At 40.4% G+C, this 19,402-nt stretch overlaps 1 protein-coding gene across 2 annotated transcripts in view; it reads left to right on the top strand.

Moving 5' to 3' along the window:
* The window catches only part of CD2AP (CD2 associated protein), an 81,367-nt gene that overhangs the window by 17,204 nt on the left and 44,761 nt on the right, over positions 1–19,402 (top strand). For both annotated transcript variants that reach the window (XM_027690085.1, XM_027690084.1), the window contains exon 2: positions 5,599–5,759. In XM_027690085.1, coding sequence (XP_027545886.1) covers positions 5,599–5,759 — 161 coding nt within the window. The remainder of the gene's footprint in view (positions 1–5,598; positions 5,760–19,402) is intronic.

A 19,402-nucleotide genomic window follows, 5' to 3' on the forward strand; every position in this document is an offset into this window, starting at 1 on the left:
AACAAAATACCTTTGTAACTGTGTGTATGTACTCATACATAATAACAGAATTGTTACCCTGGTTTTACAGGACACTAAACTTTGAGGGTTTTCTGTGATAAATGTACAAGTGGAAACAACAGCAAGTTTCAGGCATCTAGCAACTTTCTGTTATGATAAACTGGAAAAGCAAAAGCTCAGTTTCTAGCATAACTGCAGTTCTGCTGCCAAGGTGCTTCTGGAGGCTGCACAACTTTCCAGGGTTTATGTTCCAATAAATGACTTTAAATCTGAACTGACCTAAAACCTGCCTGAAGAGACCTTCATGGAACATGGCAGCAACTCTTGCTGCTTCATGTTGGACTCTGTCCTTCCAGGTCTGCAGCAAGTTTCAGCAAGGCTTCCCAATATATGCAAGGATTTCAGTTATTCAGTGAATCCTCTTTTTTTTTTTTAATTTTATAAACTATCAAAATGTGTTTTTCATGGGATTTTATTTTTATTTCATGGTTTGTGTCTTTTTTTTGGCTACTAAAGAAAGGTCACCGGATTCTGACAGTATTGTAATACCTTAAACAAAATACCAAGAATGTGAAATTGTCATCTTTGCTGGGTGAGTGTCTGACATGGGTTATTTCTGTTGAAGACACAGGCATGCTAGAACTTTGGTATATTTTCCACACTATTCCTTGATTTATTTATTGGTTTTTCTCTTTTAGGGTTCTCAGAGGGCCTTAGTTACCTATAATAGCCAACTTCAGAAAGACACTGAGTAGCTGAAGAGATTCTTTGTTTAAAATCAGTGAAGATGGGTGTTATGGTTATGGCCATGCTTGTTGGAAGACTTGCTTCTGCCTTGGCACTGGGATGTGGTTGGCAGAAGAGCCAGTTGTGTAAGTTTTGGAGAAGTGGAGAGTCCACCTGTGCCAGCAGTGACTGAATGCCTCGTGCAGGCAGTGTTGCTGTGCTGCCTGGCAGTGGGAGCTGTTTTGTCAGAGGCACTGGGGTTAGATAGGACACTTTTCATCTTTGCTGTGGGGAATAACGTCTGTAGTTGTTGACTGGGCTGACTGGCTTTGATGTGTTGGGTCTGTTTTATTTCATAAGTGAGGTTGTCATCTCACTGGAAACCGAGAGCTGAGCAGACTGCTCCCACAAAGCTTGCTATAACCACCTTCCCCCAAAGATATCCAGTCAATATTTTTTTCCTTAGCTCTGTTGATTTAATCAGTCCCTTACCCCTGAAAATGGGTGAGAACCTTCAAAAAGCAGCATGTGGGAGACTCCCTAATTGTGTTGGAAAGCTGTCATGGCTGGCTGACAGAGGGTGTTTATATGTGTTTAAGTGGAACTTGTGTGGTTTATTCATCCCACTGCCTCTTGTGCTTTCATTGGGCACCACTCAGTCTTTTCCACACTCTGATCAATAAGATTTCCCTGAGCTTTGTCCCAGCTCTTTCAACTGTGCCTCGTATGAAGATACTCCAGACCCTTAGTCATCTATGATCTTCATGGCCCTTTGGGCTCACACCATTATTTTCATTTCTGTCTTGTATTGGGGTACCCAGGACAGCACCAAGCACTCCAGATGGTCTCCCCAGTACGGAGCAGAGGGGGAGATCCCTCCCTTGGCCTGTGGCAGTGCTCCTCCTAATGCAGCCCCAGCTGCTGTTGATCCTCTTTTGCTGCAAGGATGTGTTGCTGGCTCCTGTCAACTTGTTGTCCACCAGGTCCTTCTCTGCCAAGCTGCTTTCCAGCCAGGCAGTCCAGAGCCTGTACTGGTACATGGGGTTGATTCTCCCCAGGGACAGGACTTGGCATTTCCCTGTGAATTTCATGAGGTCGCTGTTGGTCCATTTCCTCAGCCTATTGAGGTCCCTCTGAATAGCAGCACATCCATCTGACCCATCAACCACTCTTCCAGGCTTTGTATCATCTGCAGACTTGCCGAGGGTGCATCAGTCCCATCATTCAGGTCGTTAATAAAGATACTGAACAACTCAGGATTGACTCCTGGGACACACCACTGGTGATTCCCCCCCAGCTGGCCCATGTGTCATTGATCACAACCCTTGGAGCCTGGCATTTTGGACAGTGTTCAGTCCACGCCACTTTATATTCCTCTGGCCTGTACTCTGTCAGTTTGTTTTCAGTGGCACTGGCTCAATTGCCTCTGATTCTTCATTGCACAGATTCTAGTCCCTCATCTGCTACCAGGGCACTGAATGTGTAGTCTTGTGTTTCTAAATCTGTTCTGTCAGTTCTTGGTCTGTTATAATTTATTATCTCTAATGCCCTCATCAACCTGACTGTGATGTGGCTTCTCACTTGTTTCCTTCCCTCTTTCCTTGGTTGGAAGCATGTTCCAGGTGCTGTCTTTATGTTTATATTTGAATTCTTGCCAAAAACAAGATTGCCACTTATGTGTTAGAGATGTAGGATCAAGATACCTTCTTTGCATGCAGTGTAGGAGGTGGTTTGGGACGGCCCATTCTGACTGTGAAAACTCAGGAGAAAGTTGTCTCCCTCTCAGGTGAGCTCTGGTATTCTTGGATGTGCAAGAAAAGCACAGTAAATCTCACAATGTTCCTGCTCAGGCTTGAGAAGACTATTTTTCATCCATGACGTGGTCATTGTGGACTTCTGAGATACAGATAATTGATTTGAGTTGGGTTTGAAATGGAGAAAGCAGTGTAAAAAACTGAGGGTGAGGTAAGATAGGTGACTTTTGTATTTTGTGTTGCTGAGGAGTTCTGCTGCATGTTCTACCAGTTGAGACTGTTTTTTGGAAGTGTTGACCAGTTTATATGGTTGGAGTCCCACTTATTGCTGACTGATCACAGCATATCTGTTCTTGAGTAAAGCTTTTAAGTGAGAACTTGAAGCATTCAAAAGCATTCAGAACTACTTCAAGCCTTCAGAAGTACAATCCGTGGACTAATGTAATTCCTAGTTATTGTTGTTATAAGGAGTGTGATGCCTTAACATTTTCTGTCATCACTGGATACTGTTTTTACTTGGGTAAATATTATACTTTATACTTCAAGATGTTTCAGAGGTTTTTTTCATGTGGACTGTTTTGGCAGTAAACAGTTTCTTGCCCATCACACTGAAGTCCAAATTACCTGAATGATTCAACTAGTGCTACTAGCTAGTATTGAAAAGCAATAGTATTGAAAAGTTCTTCTTGAGGGTCACATAGTAGTTAGGTGGGAGATGTGTGGCTTCTTGCTGTTTCTCTGCCATCATATGAAAAAAGTCATGGGATAAAACTATTTTGACATTCCCCATGGTCCCTTCCACTCTACAGATGAGACAACAGAATTTGCATCTGTTTTTTCTTCATATCCGTGAGAGTGAGGGTGGCATGAAGTATCACTGACAAATAAAAGAGGAAATTCAGCACCTAAATTTCAAACATAAAAAGCTGATGTCCTTTTACTACTGTTTATCTTTGGAACACAGAGACACGTGGATGGTGACTGGGAGTTTCTTCAAACCCTCTGCTGGTTGTTGGCATGACCGAGTCCATGTTTTACAGCCTGCAAAGGTGACCAAAATGAGCGTGTTGTTCATGTCAAACACAAATACAGGAATGTTCTCCCAAGGGAATAAATAAGCTTTCAAAAGAATTGGTTTGTGTTGATGCAGTGTGAGTGTGATTATCTACTACTGCTGTGGAAAAAGGACCAGGTGTTTGGCAGTTCCAGTCACAGTCTGCCATGCTGAGAGCATTTACCCTGACTGACACTCTATTCTGGATCCATTTTCCATGTTTAACTTTATAGAGCTGTCCTGTAGTGTGTATATTGAAATATGGTACCTGCTAATGTGCTTTAAAACAGAATATATCATGAGAGAAATATGTGACATGGACATTTCTTACGTTTCTCTGCATTTGGAGGTTTCCAAAATGGCTGGGTCGAGTTGGTTGGAAGATGACATTTTTATTTCCAGACTATAGGTGATGAATGGCTGTTGTCTTTATGATCTGTGGCTGCCAGAATTTCCTATATATTTGGCAATATTTCATGTCAGCCACTCAAAAGACAACTCAATGCAGAAACAAGACAAAACTACTCTACTTGCTGCAGGGAGTAAGGGGAGAATATGATCCTTTGAAACAAGTTTAGTGAATACATTTGGCAAAAATAAAAAAGTGCATGCCAGGAGTTTCAGAGTATGTATCATGAGTAAGTAACTCTGGTGCTGCCTTCTATTCATAAGGAAGAAGATAAATTTGTCCTTAAAGGAAAAAAAGCAAAATTAAATCTTCATCTTTATATTTGACTGATTCCTTTGTTAATGGGTATATTCAGAAAATACTTTGCCAGACAGATTATTCAAGCTTCTCTTGCATTCACAGCACCATCATGTAGTTCTGTTTTTCACTAAGGGTTTTCGGACTTCATCTATAAGCAGCAGAGGAAAAAAGGCTTCATTGCAACATCACTGCAGCTGCACTTTTGATCAAAATTGCCCACAGATCAGAATTATACATTGGTTTAATGCAGCTGTAAGTTCAATACCAAGGAAATGATACTTCTTCCTGTTTGATTCCTTAATTTTTGAATTAATTGTTGGATATTATTATGCACTGATAGAATAGAGTAACTAGGGGAAAAAAACCCCCAAACTTCTAAGACCCTTCTGGATTTCTGTCTTTTAACCCTGTTGTGCTCCTGTCATTGTGCGTGTTCCTTGTGATCTGCAGAGGAGGAGGTTTCAGTGAGAACAGTGTTAACATTTGGCAGTGCCTGGATATCTGACTGAATTTGAGTGAGGGAAGATTATTTGACTGCTGCAGGTTTGTGGAAATTTGTGGCATGAACAGAATTTCTTGATGAACAAATGAGTCTTTATTGCCAAAAGAGCCTTAAGCTGTCAGTGAGCAATGCGTGGATCTTGTGCAACAGGTGGACAAATATGTAAATACATTGCTATGCTCCTCTGAGTAAATTAATTGTATCAAAATTAAAGCTCACTTGCTTATTCTACTTATAAACCGGATGACTCTGAAGGAGGGTGCCTTTGTCTGTGCAGTCTAAGTTGTGTGACATTGTCAATCACACACCTTCTGGCTGTATTACATTTCTTGGATCAAACCTGCAAAATCACTGTGTGTGCAGCAATCAGTTTTTGCAGACAGAGCAGCAGGTTCAGGTATGAGAATTAGCAAAGCATCATATGTACATACTGTACATGCAGTGTTTGAACCTTCCTTCTTCCTCGGCCCCAAATGTGCACTGAGTAACAAGCACTTGCCCTGTGAGCAGTGATTCATTATTGGTAAATCTCCAGCTGGGACTTGGTGGGGGGGAAAGAAACTACTGCCAGTAATTTCTTCCACCACACATGAGCAAAAACCTACCCACCACCACCAAAATATGACCTGGTGTCATATTCCTGCATTTACTTTACTCTAATAGGCAACTGTCCAGTTTTCCTCCCCCCCTTCTGAAAGAGTTGGGAATGTTACAGTTCACAAATGAGCATTCCTGTAAGGGAAAAACACTTATTCTTAGCATTTGTGGTTAGGTCTGCCTTTTGCACGTGTGGCTTTCACGTTGCATGTCCAAGACTGGGTTGTATTCATTGTGGGTTTTTTTCTTTTTTTAGTGGACTATATCGTGGAATATGACTATGATGCAGTGCATGATGATGAGTTAACGATCCGAGCTGGGGAAATCATCAGGAATGTGAAAAAACTGGAAGAAGAAGGATGGTTAGAAGGGGAGTTAAATGGCAAAAGGGGCATGTTCCCTGACAATTTTGTGAAGGTGAGTTCTCTGCATTTGCTGGGTCTTACTGTGATCGTGTATCAGGCTCATTATTACTGAAATGGTTAGAATGCACATCACTTGTATTTGTAACAGGATGATTTTTTTTTTCTTTGCGAAGACCTTTTAGGTGATGACATTTTTTTAATATGCTTTTGAAAATTTTTTTGTTTGAGTTCTGCTGTCTGTTCTTGTTCACTTTAGCATTTCTTTTGGTTTGTACCCTTATACTGTATATTCTGCAGTGCACTAAGTTGTCTGGAGCCATGGTTATCTGCTTTAGTGAGATGAACTGATTTAAAAAAAACAAGACCATGAAAACTCCTAAACCTACCCCTACAGAAGACATTAAGTCATGAGAGAGTTGGGAAAGTGGGGAAGTTCAGAGTCTGCTGAGCTGGAGATATTTTTCTGTCTAAACTATGCAAGTGTTGGAGACATTGTGCTTTGCTTCTTTTTCATTACATTTTTAGTAACTTGCAAGGCTTCCTTGGTAACACTTCTGTGAATTTACATATTCTTGCATCTTTTGAAGTGAAATTAATTCTTTGCAAACCAGAACTATGTAATGTATCTTACTGTGGTACTTTCATATTGTTAAACCTGAGGGGAAGGTTATCTAGTGCTATAAACACTTTACACATATTTACTTTAAATTTTACAGTTTTTCTGTTCATCTTACTGAAAAAGCAAAATTACTTATATTTGATCTACTGCAGAGAGTTTTAAGTATTTTCCTTTAAAAACTCATGGGAATAATCCAGTTATTCTCAGAGATGGTCTTCTACCAAGGACAAGTTTGTATGGATGCCTTTTATTTGTCTAATATTTTCAAATTTTTAGTAGTTTAGTTCAAAGTCCGTTTTGGATTTTGAGTCCTGTGTAAATAGTATTTGGCCCTAAGTGGTGTTTTGGTGGTTACTCTGTTGATGAGGTTCATTAGCACTCAAGTGCTGTACAGGAAGAAAGCCTCAGACGTGGCTCTTCTCTGGTACTTGTGTCATCAACACTGTCTTTCTGCTGAACAGCAAAGAGGGGTTGGATGTGATGCATTCCCATGTTAACTACCAAACTTGTTGGGTGTTTTCTTGCCCTTCTGCAGCTGTGGCTTTTATAAATTTTGTTTAAAATGATTTCTGTGTTGGCATCTCAGCTGCAGGTATTTTTAACCCTACGGCTGTTCAGTATGTGCATGGCATGGTTGGATATCCTGAATTACAGGGGACAGATAGTTTTCTAAAAGACGTGGGGGTTTGGAGAAGTGGAAAGGAAGTTATGCAGAAGAAAATTATCACTTTTGTTTCACAACAATAGGGGTAACTTTCCTTTTTAGTGCTGGAGCTGAGTGCAGTTATGAGGCTGATCCTGGGAATTTTTTCTTCTAAGATGGTCTGTTTAGAGTGGAAAACTGTTGTGCAGTGATGAGATGATGGGAAAGCATTAATTGTTAGGGCAGTGAAAGTCATGGGTTTTCTTCAAGGTCAGTTTGATTATAGTTTCTTAAAAGTTAATTTACAGGTAGAGATAGTTTGAGAGACTGTTTCTGGGAAGAAAGTTGCAGAAAAGTGGGGTTTTTTTTCTGTCTCATCCAGAACTGTTCTCATTTGTTGCTGTAGTAGGTTGTTGGATCATACTGCAGGATCTGTGAAATGCTACTATGACCAGACTGCTGCAAGTACCAAGCCTCACCAATTAAACTCAAATGCCCCAGCTTGGCCTGGTGTGATGTTAACACCCTCAAGGTGTGGGTGAAATGCAGGAGGGAAGTGGAAACAAGCAGAAGCAGGATTGTACTTTGGCCTTGTGAATGAGGAAGGTCCCTTGAGAAATGGATTTACTTGTGTGCTACAGTGCCCAGTAGCTTACCACCACCACCACAACTAGGAGGGGTGATAACAATAAGAATGCTGAAGAGGGACAAATATTGCCAACTTCTCATGACCCACATGAAAGGGAAAGGAGGGTAAAGGTCTGAAGAGCATAGTGAGAAGGAAAGAGCTGGAAGGACAACCAGGCCACGAGGACTGAGGGGGGAACCTTGGGTGTATGGGGTAGATCTCCCAGGTCAGCAGAAATGTAACCAGAGAAGGCACATTGCTATGGGCAGAACTAAGGGTTGCACCAAGTTTTACAAGTTTGATTGCAAAATTCTGGGACTGTACTTAAATATTTATTCCTTCCTGAAAGGATAATCTTATTCTCCTGTTATGAGTGTAATTTCATGCATTAAATGGGGATCTGGGCTGAATCCATTGCATGGTTAAATTTGTGGTGGTATTTTGGTGCTAAGAATTGAACTGAGGCCAGCATATAACCTCTTCATGCAGAATTTGGATGGTAAATTCTAATCTGTGCTTATCTGAGAAAGATTAACATTGGAAGCTGAAAGCGTGTGTGTTATCCACTAGATTTGCCTTCATGTGTAAAATATTTAAAAACATAATAAATATGACAGACTAAACTGGGTGCAGATGGACATGTCTTTGTTTTGAATGCTAGATGTTATTACAGAAGATAAATTAAGTTTTTATTTGAAATAAATAAAAGCCTTTGGTTTCCATCAACTGCAGGAGAATTGGGGGGAGGCTCTAATTCCAGCTAGTTTGGTTTTGCTAGCTTTGTTAGTCTCTTCTCCATCCTGTCTGAGGGCAGGAAAGGAGCTTGTTGCCTTGGTGCCAGCTGCAACTGGCCTTGGCTGTCAGGCAGCACGAGGTTGGCTCTTGACTTTTTGAAGGACGAGCAAAATGCCGACAGGAGGATTATCGCTCCATGCTGCCTGGATATGTTGGATGCCCCAGATTCAGACTGTATCACGACTGCTAAAGCAGGTCAGTCCCTTCTGCTCCCTCCTGCTGGGCTCTGCTCATACACTGGATTTACTGACATTTTAAACCACTCCTCATGCTTTGACTTTTGCGTGCTTTGACAAACGTGTCTCTTCTGTTTGAAGTATGACTGAGTCTGTCAACTTCAGTTGCAGTTGTTAAAGCAGGAAATAGCTTTTTGATTATGTCTTCCTTTCTTTTTGATTGTCTTTTTTTTTTTCCCCTCAAATCTTCAAAACACCGCAAAGTAATTTTACACGGTGGTAGCAGGTTTACGTTTCATGTAGTGGTAGCAATTGGGTCTTTGCTGTCAGAATTGCAGCAAAGGAAGCTGAGGCTGTGTTTTTAAATGGGTTATTTTATTGTACAGGGTCGGTGAGGTAAGCATTATTCAACTTTCAAATACTCCACTGCAGAAGGGAATGTATGGACGCTTCTTGTGGATACTGATGTAATGCTGATGCTTGGTACTTTGTATCATCTTCTGGTAACTCTCTGGTTGGATTTTATTGGATTCTACCCAAGCATTTTGCTATTGATGATGACATCCTCAAGAAGGGTGAGAGCTTGGTGGTGCCTGGTTGCCAGTGCCAGCTGGGACCTGGACATTTTCCATGAGCTCATCACTTGACCGGTTAACCAGAGGTCTGAGACAGTCTGTCCCAGAAGGTGCAGTTCTTGGTGCTGACTTCCGCTTGCATAATTTTGCTTTAAAAGAAGGAGAATAGACAGACTCAGCTGAGGGGAATCCCATAAAGCCTCCAAAACATACTCAAGTATTAGTGTGGCAGTGTCACTGCATTGGATGGGGAGTGGAAGAGATGTAAAGGCAGGGAGGCAAATCAATGGGTGGGCTGTCCAGAGCGGTCCTGAAAAGCAGAGCTTTATAGCTGAAAACAAGTAGGTTAAAAAAAAAAAAAAGTACGAGCAATTACACTGCATATTTGTGAAACTCATTTCCTTGAATTCACTTTTCATTACTAGAGCTTTTTAAAGATTTTCTGCCTGTATTGCAGTGCTGGGTTTTGGAGTGTGTACATTTCCAGTGTTTTCAACAAAACCTGGTTTGAGATTCCTGTTTGAACTGTGTGAATATCCGTTCTGACTGGGGTTGGAATATTTGAATTAGAGTTCTTGTTTCTGACATTGTTATTGCCATTTTTCTGCTTCTTCCTGTATGGGCAATTTAAAATAAACAACTTCATAAATTCCTGAAAGGAATTAGCAGTGGAAACCTAGCAGACTTTTATTGTTTTCTTTGAGAGTGGCTTTTCCGTTCTAAAATCCATCACAGTGTAAAATGTGCACACGTTCATTCACCTGCAGTGCGGGTTTGAGCAGTGCAATAATGCTGTTAGTTGGCATGTGTGAGTTTTTGGATATGCTAAGGCATGTGGAACGTGGAAGGCTTTTTGGATTTGGGTTGGGCTTTGTTCCTGTTTGTAGATTTCTATATGTATAATATACAGGAACAGTTCTCTGAAAGCAAAGATCAAGAGTCCAGGACTCGCCTTCTTCAGGAAGTTGCCCAGATCTCCCTCTTTGTCTGGCCAGTGAATCTTAACTTTTTTTTTTTTAGCATCTTTTTTGACAATTTGTTTATTTTTGTTTATTTATTTATTTTGAGTAGCTCTGTTCACTCACTGTGTCACTTCCAGACACCTGTTGTGTTGATAAGCTGAAAGTGATGATTTGGTGTTCTTCCTTCTGCTCATTTTGGAAGATTTTTGTTCCTTCATGGTTGAGAAGCTTTTTAAGGACTGAAGTTCCTTGTTTTATTTCGTTTATCGCTATCTCAGTTTTATAACCGGCTCTATTGTGAGTAATAGGCTTTTCACGGTAGTAAAACCAGTTCGATCATGAGCTGAAGGCAGTAACTCGGACGAGGGAGGAGCAGCGGGTGGATTAATTAGTAGCTCTCATCAGTGAAGTTTGCCAGCAGGCTTTGGGGACATTGTGGTGAACAAGCTGGACACTTCTCCAGGCGTGTTTGGGACATGAAGCCCCTCAGCCGCCTGGTCAGCGACAGAGCTGGAACAGGGAGAGCTTCCTGCCTGCACAGGTGTGTGCAGCTGCTCCTGCTCTAGTGCCGAGCCTGGATCCTTTCCAGGTTAACACGTGAACTTTGCTCGCTGTGACATTTTTCTTCCTCCCCCTAAATAAAAAAAAAAAAAAGCCCTGCAACACTAGGCGTGTTCGAGCAAATATGTCCTTGGAGGTGGTAAGCTTCGCTTTATTTTCCGTATGTTCTTAACATCAAATGTTCTAAACAGATTTAGTGTTTTGGGGTAGTGAATGTGAGCAGCACGAATTTAAAAGTTGTGGTTGCAGTATGATTTTTAGATTTTGTTTAATATATAGTGTAAATTCTTGGTCTTAGAGTTTTTTGTGTAAAACTGCTTGGGCTTGGTTTAGCTTATCTGCCCTTCCATAGTGCATTGAGACACTTAAAACTCCAGACAACTATGGTGTTTGCATGAAGAATTCCTTTCTCAGAGGATGATTTGTTTTTAGATGATTCTTTCTGTTCAACTTCCTGGTCTATGTGTTTGTGTAAATGAAATAGCCCAGGCCCCTTTCCTTCCCTTAACATCACCCCTAGACCAGCACTTTAGAGTATTAGCACAGCTGACTTACCTTCTTAAGCCTGTCTTTGCTGCCTCTGTCCTATGTTCTCAGTGGTGGGATGCTGTTTAAACACTGGGCTGTGAACCAGGGAGACAAGTTTTGGCTGAAAGCTCCTTCAGGCGTAGCGTCTTCCGTAATTCCTTTTCAAAAATAGTAAATTGACCTCGCCCAGAACTCTAAACAGGAATCATGGAATCGGGATTGTGGACAAGACAGACTCTCTGTTTTAAGTTAATTCTAACCTGGGTGCAGTTAAAAAGTATAATAGCATTAATTCAAAAAGCAGATTAATAACTTTTAAACAATGTATATAGGTTAAGCTGTATGCATCTAATGTGTTTAAGGAATAGATTAAAATACCTGTTTCCAGCATTTTGGTGTTTGCTCCTTTAAGTATTCTGTCTGAATTCTTTGCATCTGGGTAAGGCTCGGAGAAAATAAGATATGCAGCAATTTATCAGTTGTATTACTCAAATGATATTTCAGTTTATACAACCTTTCCCTTTGCTTTATTTTTGTTTTGAGGAGACTGTCACTGCGTGTATTGTGCAGGGAGGTGACACTGAGGAGCTCGGAGGTGTTGTTGCCTTCTCAGGCAGAGCAGGCAGCCCTGCCTGTGAGAGGGCAATGTTTGTTTCGAAGCTGGCAGTTCTTGTTTTTCTGAAACAAAGATTACATGCAAGATTGAAAGCCATATTAAGTAATTTCAGTTTCAGTGCTGAATATATGAGAGAAGCACTGGATGTAAGGTGGCTCTTTGTCTCTTGGCGAGGAGCGAAGCTGAGTGTTCGGGCTGGTGCTTTGAGACCTGTTGCCAATACTCTGGTGCCACCCATTGTTCCTGCTGATTTTTCTTCTGACTTTTGGAGAAAATAGGGCCACTGGAGGAGAGTGTCATATCAGGAGGTGCCTTCTGGGTTTGCCTGAGCTGCTCCCACTAATCCCGTCTGGATTTGTGAGAACGGTGATAATGATTCCTGTGCTTGTGGGGTGAGAGAAGGGTCTCTGCTAGCCAGCTGTTTTGGCCTGAATAAACAAGGAAACAGTTGTTTTCCATCTGGAATATCAAGGTAAATGAGTTGGGTGAGCCTTGCTTATGATGGGGACACTACTGTTTCTAAAAATAATAGTTAAAAAAATCCCAACATCTGAAAACCTTGGCAGATACATCCAGTGGCACTGATCTACAGACATATAGTCAGATACGAGTTGTTGCTGGGGTGCAGAGCTCATCATTCTTATTCCTGTGACTTTTCCAGTTGAGTCACTGGATTGACTGCTTAGGTTCATACCAGTCAGACCCTAACCCTGTGAGGTCCCTCTGTGAAGTGACTGTATCTGGCATGAAGAGGGGAAGTCTTGATGATAAGTTTGAGTTTGCAGATGGTCTCAGACTTCACTATTGCTGACACAACTCTGCCAGCACAGCCACTTGTGGGCATCTGTGTGCCAGGTTGTCTTTTCATATTTTCACTGTGTCCACATAGGAATTTTATTCCCGTGTTGATGTTGGTTGGGGACGGGTGAATTATTTCATATTCTAAGGCAGTATGGGTATGTTGTTTAGAAAGAGATCATGAAAGTGATGTGACTATTTGAGTTATTTATCTTGATGGACTGTTAGATCTGAAATGTCACAGATGCTTTCCTCAAAAGTGAACTATTTAACTGCAGAAAATTTGTTGAAATTATACGGCCCTTTCCCTGTTCCAGATGAGCAGCTGTCCTTTAAGAAATTTTAAAAAATCACCTATCAAGGAGACTTCAGTTTGGATTTGCAAACTGTTTTTTCACTAAGAGTAAAAATCTGTGACATTGTGAATTCTTCAATGGCTGAATGTGAACACAGAAGGAGGAAAACACGGGTGCTTCTTGTAGTACTTAGTATTTTAACATATATTTGTATATTCTATATTTGAAAATACTATGTTGTCAAGAGCATGGGAGAAATGGAAAGAGCATCTAAATTTTGACTTAGTGACATGGTATGGAGGAGAACTTAAGGTGCTGTTCCAAAGGACAGCAGGATATAAAGTGTGATTAATGACTGGTGTTAATACCACTTAATATGCTAATTCTTCTCTCTCATTTGAGTAATCAAAGTTTCGTGGTTGTACACGTGCCTCTTGCTTTTCTAAACGCCAAATCAGCTTGTGATGTTGCTCTGTGGTAACTGCACACTCCTGGATAATCTCCGAGCTGCTCCGATTGGGTGCAGTGGTTTGTATGGGAGGGGCAACAGGTTTGTACATGTAGTTATTCCTGTAGTCACATGAAGCAGTCTGCTCTTTTGTCCTTCCTTATTTAGTTGTTACACTTGATTTATGCATAATCTTATAACTTCCTCTCCCAGCAAGGGAGAAAGGCAACCATTCCCTGGCTGGAGGCTTCCAAACAGGGTGTGCTCCATTATTTGCAACCATTGTTGAGTAAACTGCACAGAGCTTTGTCGGTGTCTCAGTCAATAATAATTGACTGGACAGGTGCAGGAAACTCACTTTTAAGTTTATACCTTCCCTGTGTCCAGAACTCTAAAATATGGCCATAAATATGCACTCTGGAATTAGCATATGGAATAATACCAAAAAGATCAGTTATCCAGGTACTGTAACATGTAATGTTTGCTACATCCCAGGAGGCTCTGGGAGTGCATTCCAGCCCTGTAATTTTAGTACTTTGCTTTATGTCTGTATACCCAACACAGCTAATATTAAATCTGTAATTTTTCTTTTTTTATGAGGTGGAATGAAGTAATCTACATGTGAATTTGACAATAAACCTGCATGAGAATAGCTCATCTGGACTGTCATCTCCTAACATTTGCACTACTTATGAATTTTTTTTTTCTAAGATAGGTCATCATTTTGGATGACTTGTCCAAATCACTACTCATCTACTGTAGTGTTTTCAGTATTAAATTTATTTTTGAGTGTATGTTTTCCTTCCTTGAACACTGGGTTTATCCAATATTATGAGCTGATATGAAAGTTTAATGTGATAATTATTTTCTGGCTTAACAAGCTTTTCGGATGCTTTTCACTTGCTGAAAATAATATTTTGGTGTATGTATGTGAGTTAGTTAGCTTTGGTCTTGGTGTTACAACCTTCTGCACTGTCAAAAACTGTTGGTGGTGGGCCCTGTGACAGAGCTTACAAAACAGGAACAGAAAGCAAGATGCATTTTCAGTTAAAATGCATTTTCAGTTAAAAATGTTAGTTAATGTGTGAATCTTTGATAAAACTTGAACTTTAAACCTGTTTTTATCTCCCCTGAGATTCTGAGATTTATATTTTTAGCCCTTGTTTGACATTCTCTTAAGCATTTAATTTTGTGTCTTAGGCAAGACTTGTGAAGGGACGTAGATGATTCAGTGTTTTAACTTGTGGCCATGAGTGAAGTGCTGGAGGCTTTACAGGGAATGAAAAGAGATGGGTGCCTTGGAAAAGGAATGCAGGGAAGAAGAAAGCTGAGACGAAAGAGCAGATGCAGGAAGTCAGGATGATGGTGAGAAGGAATGAGGGATGTTCTGAGTTAAATATCAAAGGGGACCTGCAGTGGTTAATGGATCCTGTGTTTCTCTGGACCAGCAATAGAGGCACTTAACTGGTAGAAGAGAAAGAAATGTCTTCCTGTCTTCCCGTGTGGGGGCAGCTGATAAAACACACGTGCTGCAGGAGCTGGGTCTCTGTCTCACCCTCTGCCATGTGTGATTCCTGCTTTCGTTATCTAAAGCACTGTTTGGTGGCTGGTGGTTGACAGGACATTAACTGTTGTTCTAGAAAACAATTAGAAAATATATAATTAAATTTTCATATATATATATATCAGAAAATATAATAAAAAATAAATGCAATCAGCATTTTAAGATGTTTTTATCTTGCTGTGAACATGGCAACACCGTAAAATATTATTAAGGTATTATTTTTAGAAGTGTTTTAAAAATAACTTTTTTCTTAATTAAATGGTTGGGAAACATTGATGTAAAGGTCTGTGTTTCCTCTAGTTACTCCTGTTAATTTAGGATTCTTTGCTACTGGTAGACGTGGTGAGTTGACTGCTCTGCTTTCTTGCATCTGGGCTTTGGTTTTGTTTGCATGTTTTTATGTCTCTTGTAGTTTGCAAATATTGACAAGACTTCGTGTCACAATCTGTTTTGACATTTGCTTGGCACAAGGTTTGTAGGTATCCAGTTCTCCATGACAAAATTGAATTATTTATATATATAGAAAATATATGCATGTATAATAATATATATAATTTGTATCAAGATCTGAAATTCCAAGCCTGCTTCTGCATTCCCTCTGTAGAGATAAGTTTTCCTTATGTAGGAAAATCCAGCTGTTTGTCTGTTCTTGACCTTCAGGTATTACATTTATTCAATGGCTCAGGTTTGTAAGTCTGAAGAGACTCAGTAAATTTTTTTATGCTTCCCAGAGATCCTGCTTACTCCAAGTGTTACATATTGTGAGAAAGAAGTTGTACCTTGCCTGATTGATGATGTTTCTTCCTACACAGCACGACAGGACGATTATGTGATCTATATTTAGCATAGATTATAACACATTTAAAAAATGTTGGTAACTTGTTAAACCGTGTTACCTGACGTGGGTGTGATTTAATAAAGGCAACGCTGTGGCTCTGTCTGGAAACTGGAGAAGTGTGAGACTGGTTTGAGTCACTTCTGTAGCTAATTATATTTTATTCTTGAGGGAGGAAGTTAGAAATTGCGATTTGAATCTGCAGCAGGCGCAAATGTAAATAATTCAGCTTTTTTCTCCAGCCGTTTATGAAACTCTACTGTGCACAGAGTCCATTGGTGTCTTCTGGCATCACTTGATGGCTGGGAACTTTGTCTCCCAGGACTTTGCATCCTTTCTTATGTTTAAAGAGTGTGAGAATGTCCAACTGAAATGGATAGCTCTGTGTAAAACTCTCATAAGGAATATTTAGAGGGATTTCCAAAGCCATGCTCAGCAGATGATGGCCTTGGAGAGAGTTGTGCTGTGTTAAAGGAGCTACAGCAATAGTTGCTCCCACAGCATTGTGTCTGTACATCCTGTGGAAACTACTGGGGATTCATGTCAGCTGGAAACTTATTCCTTATTTCAGTTAGGAATGGAAGTGCCTTTGACTGGGATGTACAGAAGTCAGATTATGAAGCAGTTTCAGTTTTGGAAGAGGAAAGGCAAGGAGTGATGCTGCTTTACTGTTGGTTCAGCCTGATTGTAGGTCAGCACTTAAACCCAGTGATTTATTGTTAAACAGTCCCTACTTCAGCCATAAATTAGGCCCCAAAAAAATCGACCCATGACATGTGTTAAACTGTCCAGAAGGTAAATTGTCTTGCAAAACAAAGGTTATCGAGTTTGCCCATTTTTCACATGGTAACTGCTTTCATCTTTTAAGGTGACTTGTTTCTATTTTCAAGAAGTAATATTTAAGTCTCTAGGGAGTCAGTGGCAGCCTCTGACCTCTCCCAGCCGAGTTCTTCTCTTGGGAAGTTGAATCTGCTCTGATCTCCTGAATGCTTCAGGGAAGGAGCTCAGGAGCTTCTCAGCAGTTTTGGTTCATAAACTTTCTTGCTCTCTCCCTTTAGTTCATGGAAAGTAATGGGAGAGGAATAGATGCACATTGCTCATCTTTCTTTCTTTGCCTTTGTTAAATATTTTGCCTCTGTGAGTACCTCCACTGAGCGTGAGAAATCATGTTTTCTAGTCAGGGAGGAGACACTGGCAAAATGAAGGGATATGGGATACCTTGGATTGGAGTGAATGGCACTGTAAAAGCTAAAGCTGCCCTGTGCCTGCCTGTCTTGCTGTAACTAAAACTGTAAATGAGAAAGGTAACGGAGGCTTAAATAATTAGTTATGTGAAGATTTTTGTATTCCAGGAACTATGGTGTTTCATTGCAATTGAACTGATTAGGGCTGACAGTATCTCTTCTGCAGGCAGCTGTACAGATTTTTATATGTATTTATATACAGTCACATTTATATGTGTTATTTTTCAGTGATGGGGTTTTCAAGGCTGTGTCTTGTATAAGTGAAACTATTGCCTGTAGAATTATTACAAGCTTCCAATTCCTTCCTCTCCCCTAAAATGACAGGTTCAATTCCAAGTTCCTTATTTTCTGCTTGGTAAAATATGAATCATGAACCTAATTTGCCAGTCCATGAGTTCTTTATTGCTGTTCTGATGGGGAAGAGATGAGATAATTGTATGTGGAGGCTCAGACATTTATCTTTGTGTATTCTTCATCTCAGCCTCTTTAGAGATTGAGACCATTTTCTCCGTCTTGAGATCTTGCTTTAAAATGTACTCAGCCAGTAACAGAAATGCACATTGCTTTTGTACAGGCTGATGTTATAGTGGAATTAATATAAGGACTCGAAAGATGATTGTTTTTTGTATAATGACATAAATAGAAGATGGGCAGCTCAAGTCTTAATGTTTATGCTTGAAGAATCTAGCTAAGGATTTAGATTCGTTGGATAATGAACTTCCCTGTGCCCTATAATTCAGCAGTAGAATTCATATTTTTAACTCATGGCCTTTCAGACGATCTGACCTGCTTTCTGTATCTCCACTGCCTCGCTGATCTGAGTGCTCTTGGCTTCTGGCGAGGGAAGTGGGGGGGATCCAGCTGTCCCTGCTGGAGCCATGGGTGGGTGAGCAGCTGATGGTGGGAAGGCAGCTCCTCCCTCGCTTCCAAAGTAGGTCAGGACCGCCCCCCCCTTATTTGCTTATTTTAATAGGCATCATGAGACTGTGGATGAATTTAGATGTGTTGGACTTTTGTCTGCATATAAAGAGTAGTTCTTGCTTAACATGTTGCTGTACCTAAATGGTTTTGAGGTTTTCATATGTAAACATGTGCATTTCTCTGAGGAATTGTTGAACTGTGACAGGTGCAATTAAAGCAACGGCCCCTCAAGATCACCCCAGTCTTTTTTTTTTGCTGTTGAGATAAATTTATACTCGGTTTTGCACATCAGCCTTTAATGATTTCAGCAAATTTAAGTGTTGCAAAACACACATTTAGTGGAGATTGTGAAAACTTCAAACCTTTATGACTAGTGCTGTAGTTTGCAACAGAAGAAGTGGGTGGTTACTTCCCAGTTGAGCGTGTTTCATGCCAAGAGACAGTCTGTATTGACCTTGTACTGCCAAGTCATAAATGCATAAAATCTGTGCTGCTTAATGGAAACACTGACAAGGCCTTGAACTGCAGTGGACTGTCATAATAACAATATTAAAATTTCCAGCTGCAGTTAATGTCAGGTTTTCATTTTGGTTTTGCTGGCTGGCAGCTGGCAAAAGCCTCATCTCAGAACATGCTGAAGCGTCCTGGAGTGTTCTGTTGGTACTGTCACAACACAGACTCTCTCTGATAGTTTGGATATATGAGGTTGACTTAAGACCCACCAAAAAACAAAGAAAACTGCCTTCCTTGTGAAGCCAATGAATAGGAGTCTTGGGAATGTTCAGGTTGGGTGTAGTGGTAGCTCAGACATGAGACCTGTGGGCAGTGTCATTTTCCAACCACTAAACTTCAAGCAAGCTGTTAGAGCAGAGATGTAAGAATTGCGAACTCTTATTAACATTATTAATGGGGTGTTTATTGATGTTTACATTGATTAGTGTGAGTTTTCAGAGATCCAAACTGTCTTGTTTAGAAATTACTTCCTTTGTGAAATCCTAACATGTCCAAAAGGTCAGTCATAATGATGATGCCCAGGATGAAGTTGCTGGTGGGAGTGGTGGGTGTTTACGTCAGGGGATCCTGATGTGTGCTTTTGAAAATGAATCTTTGAGCATTTTCCTGCTGTTGGAGCACTGATGTGAACTATGTGGTTGTGCTGTAGTAGACCACGTGCAGGTGTGGAGACCAGGAATTCCTGAATTTGCTTTGACTTGGTTTGATTTTAATGTGATTTTTATGCCCTGAGGAAGGCTAATTAATGTTGCAGTTTCTCTTTAATAATGAAAAAAAATAGTGCTTGCTTTACAAGAATGTTTTAAAGGGTAGTAGGTTAAATATGGAAAAAGTAGTTGTTGGCTTATCCATGCATTGCTTGCTAACTGCTTCTGTAGTTCTTTGTCAAAACTAGATTTTCCACTATTTGCTGTGGCAGGAACCCTCTCGTGTGGTTGTTACCCACATCTGTTCGTTGTAAATCTGATGGATT

Source organism: Neopelma chrysocephalum, unplaced genomic scaffold, assembly GCF_003984885.1.
Source record: "Neopelma chrysocephalum unplaced genomic scaffold, ASM398488v2 Primary Assembly neopelma1_80, whole genome shotgun sequence".
NCBI classification, from domain to species: domain Eukaryota; kingdom Metazoa; phylum Chordata; class Aves; order Passeriformes; family Pipridae; genus Neopelma; species Neopelma chrysocephalum.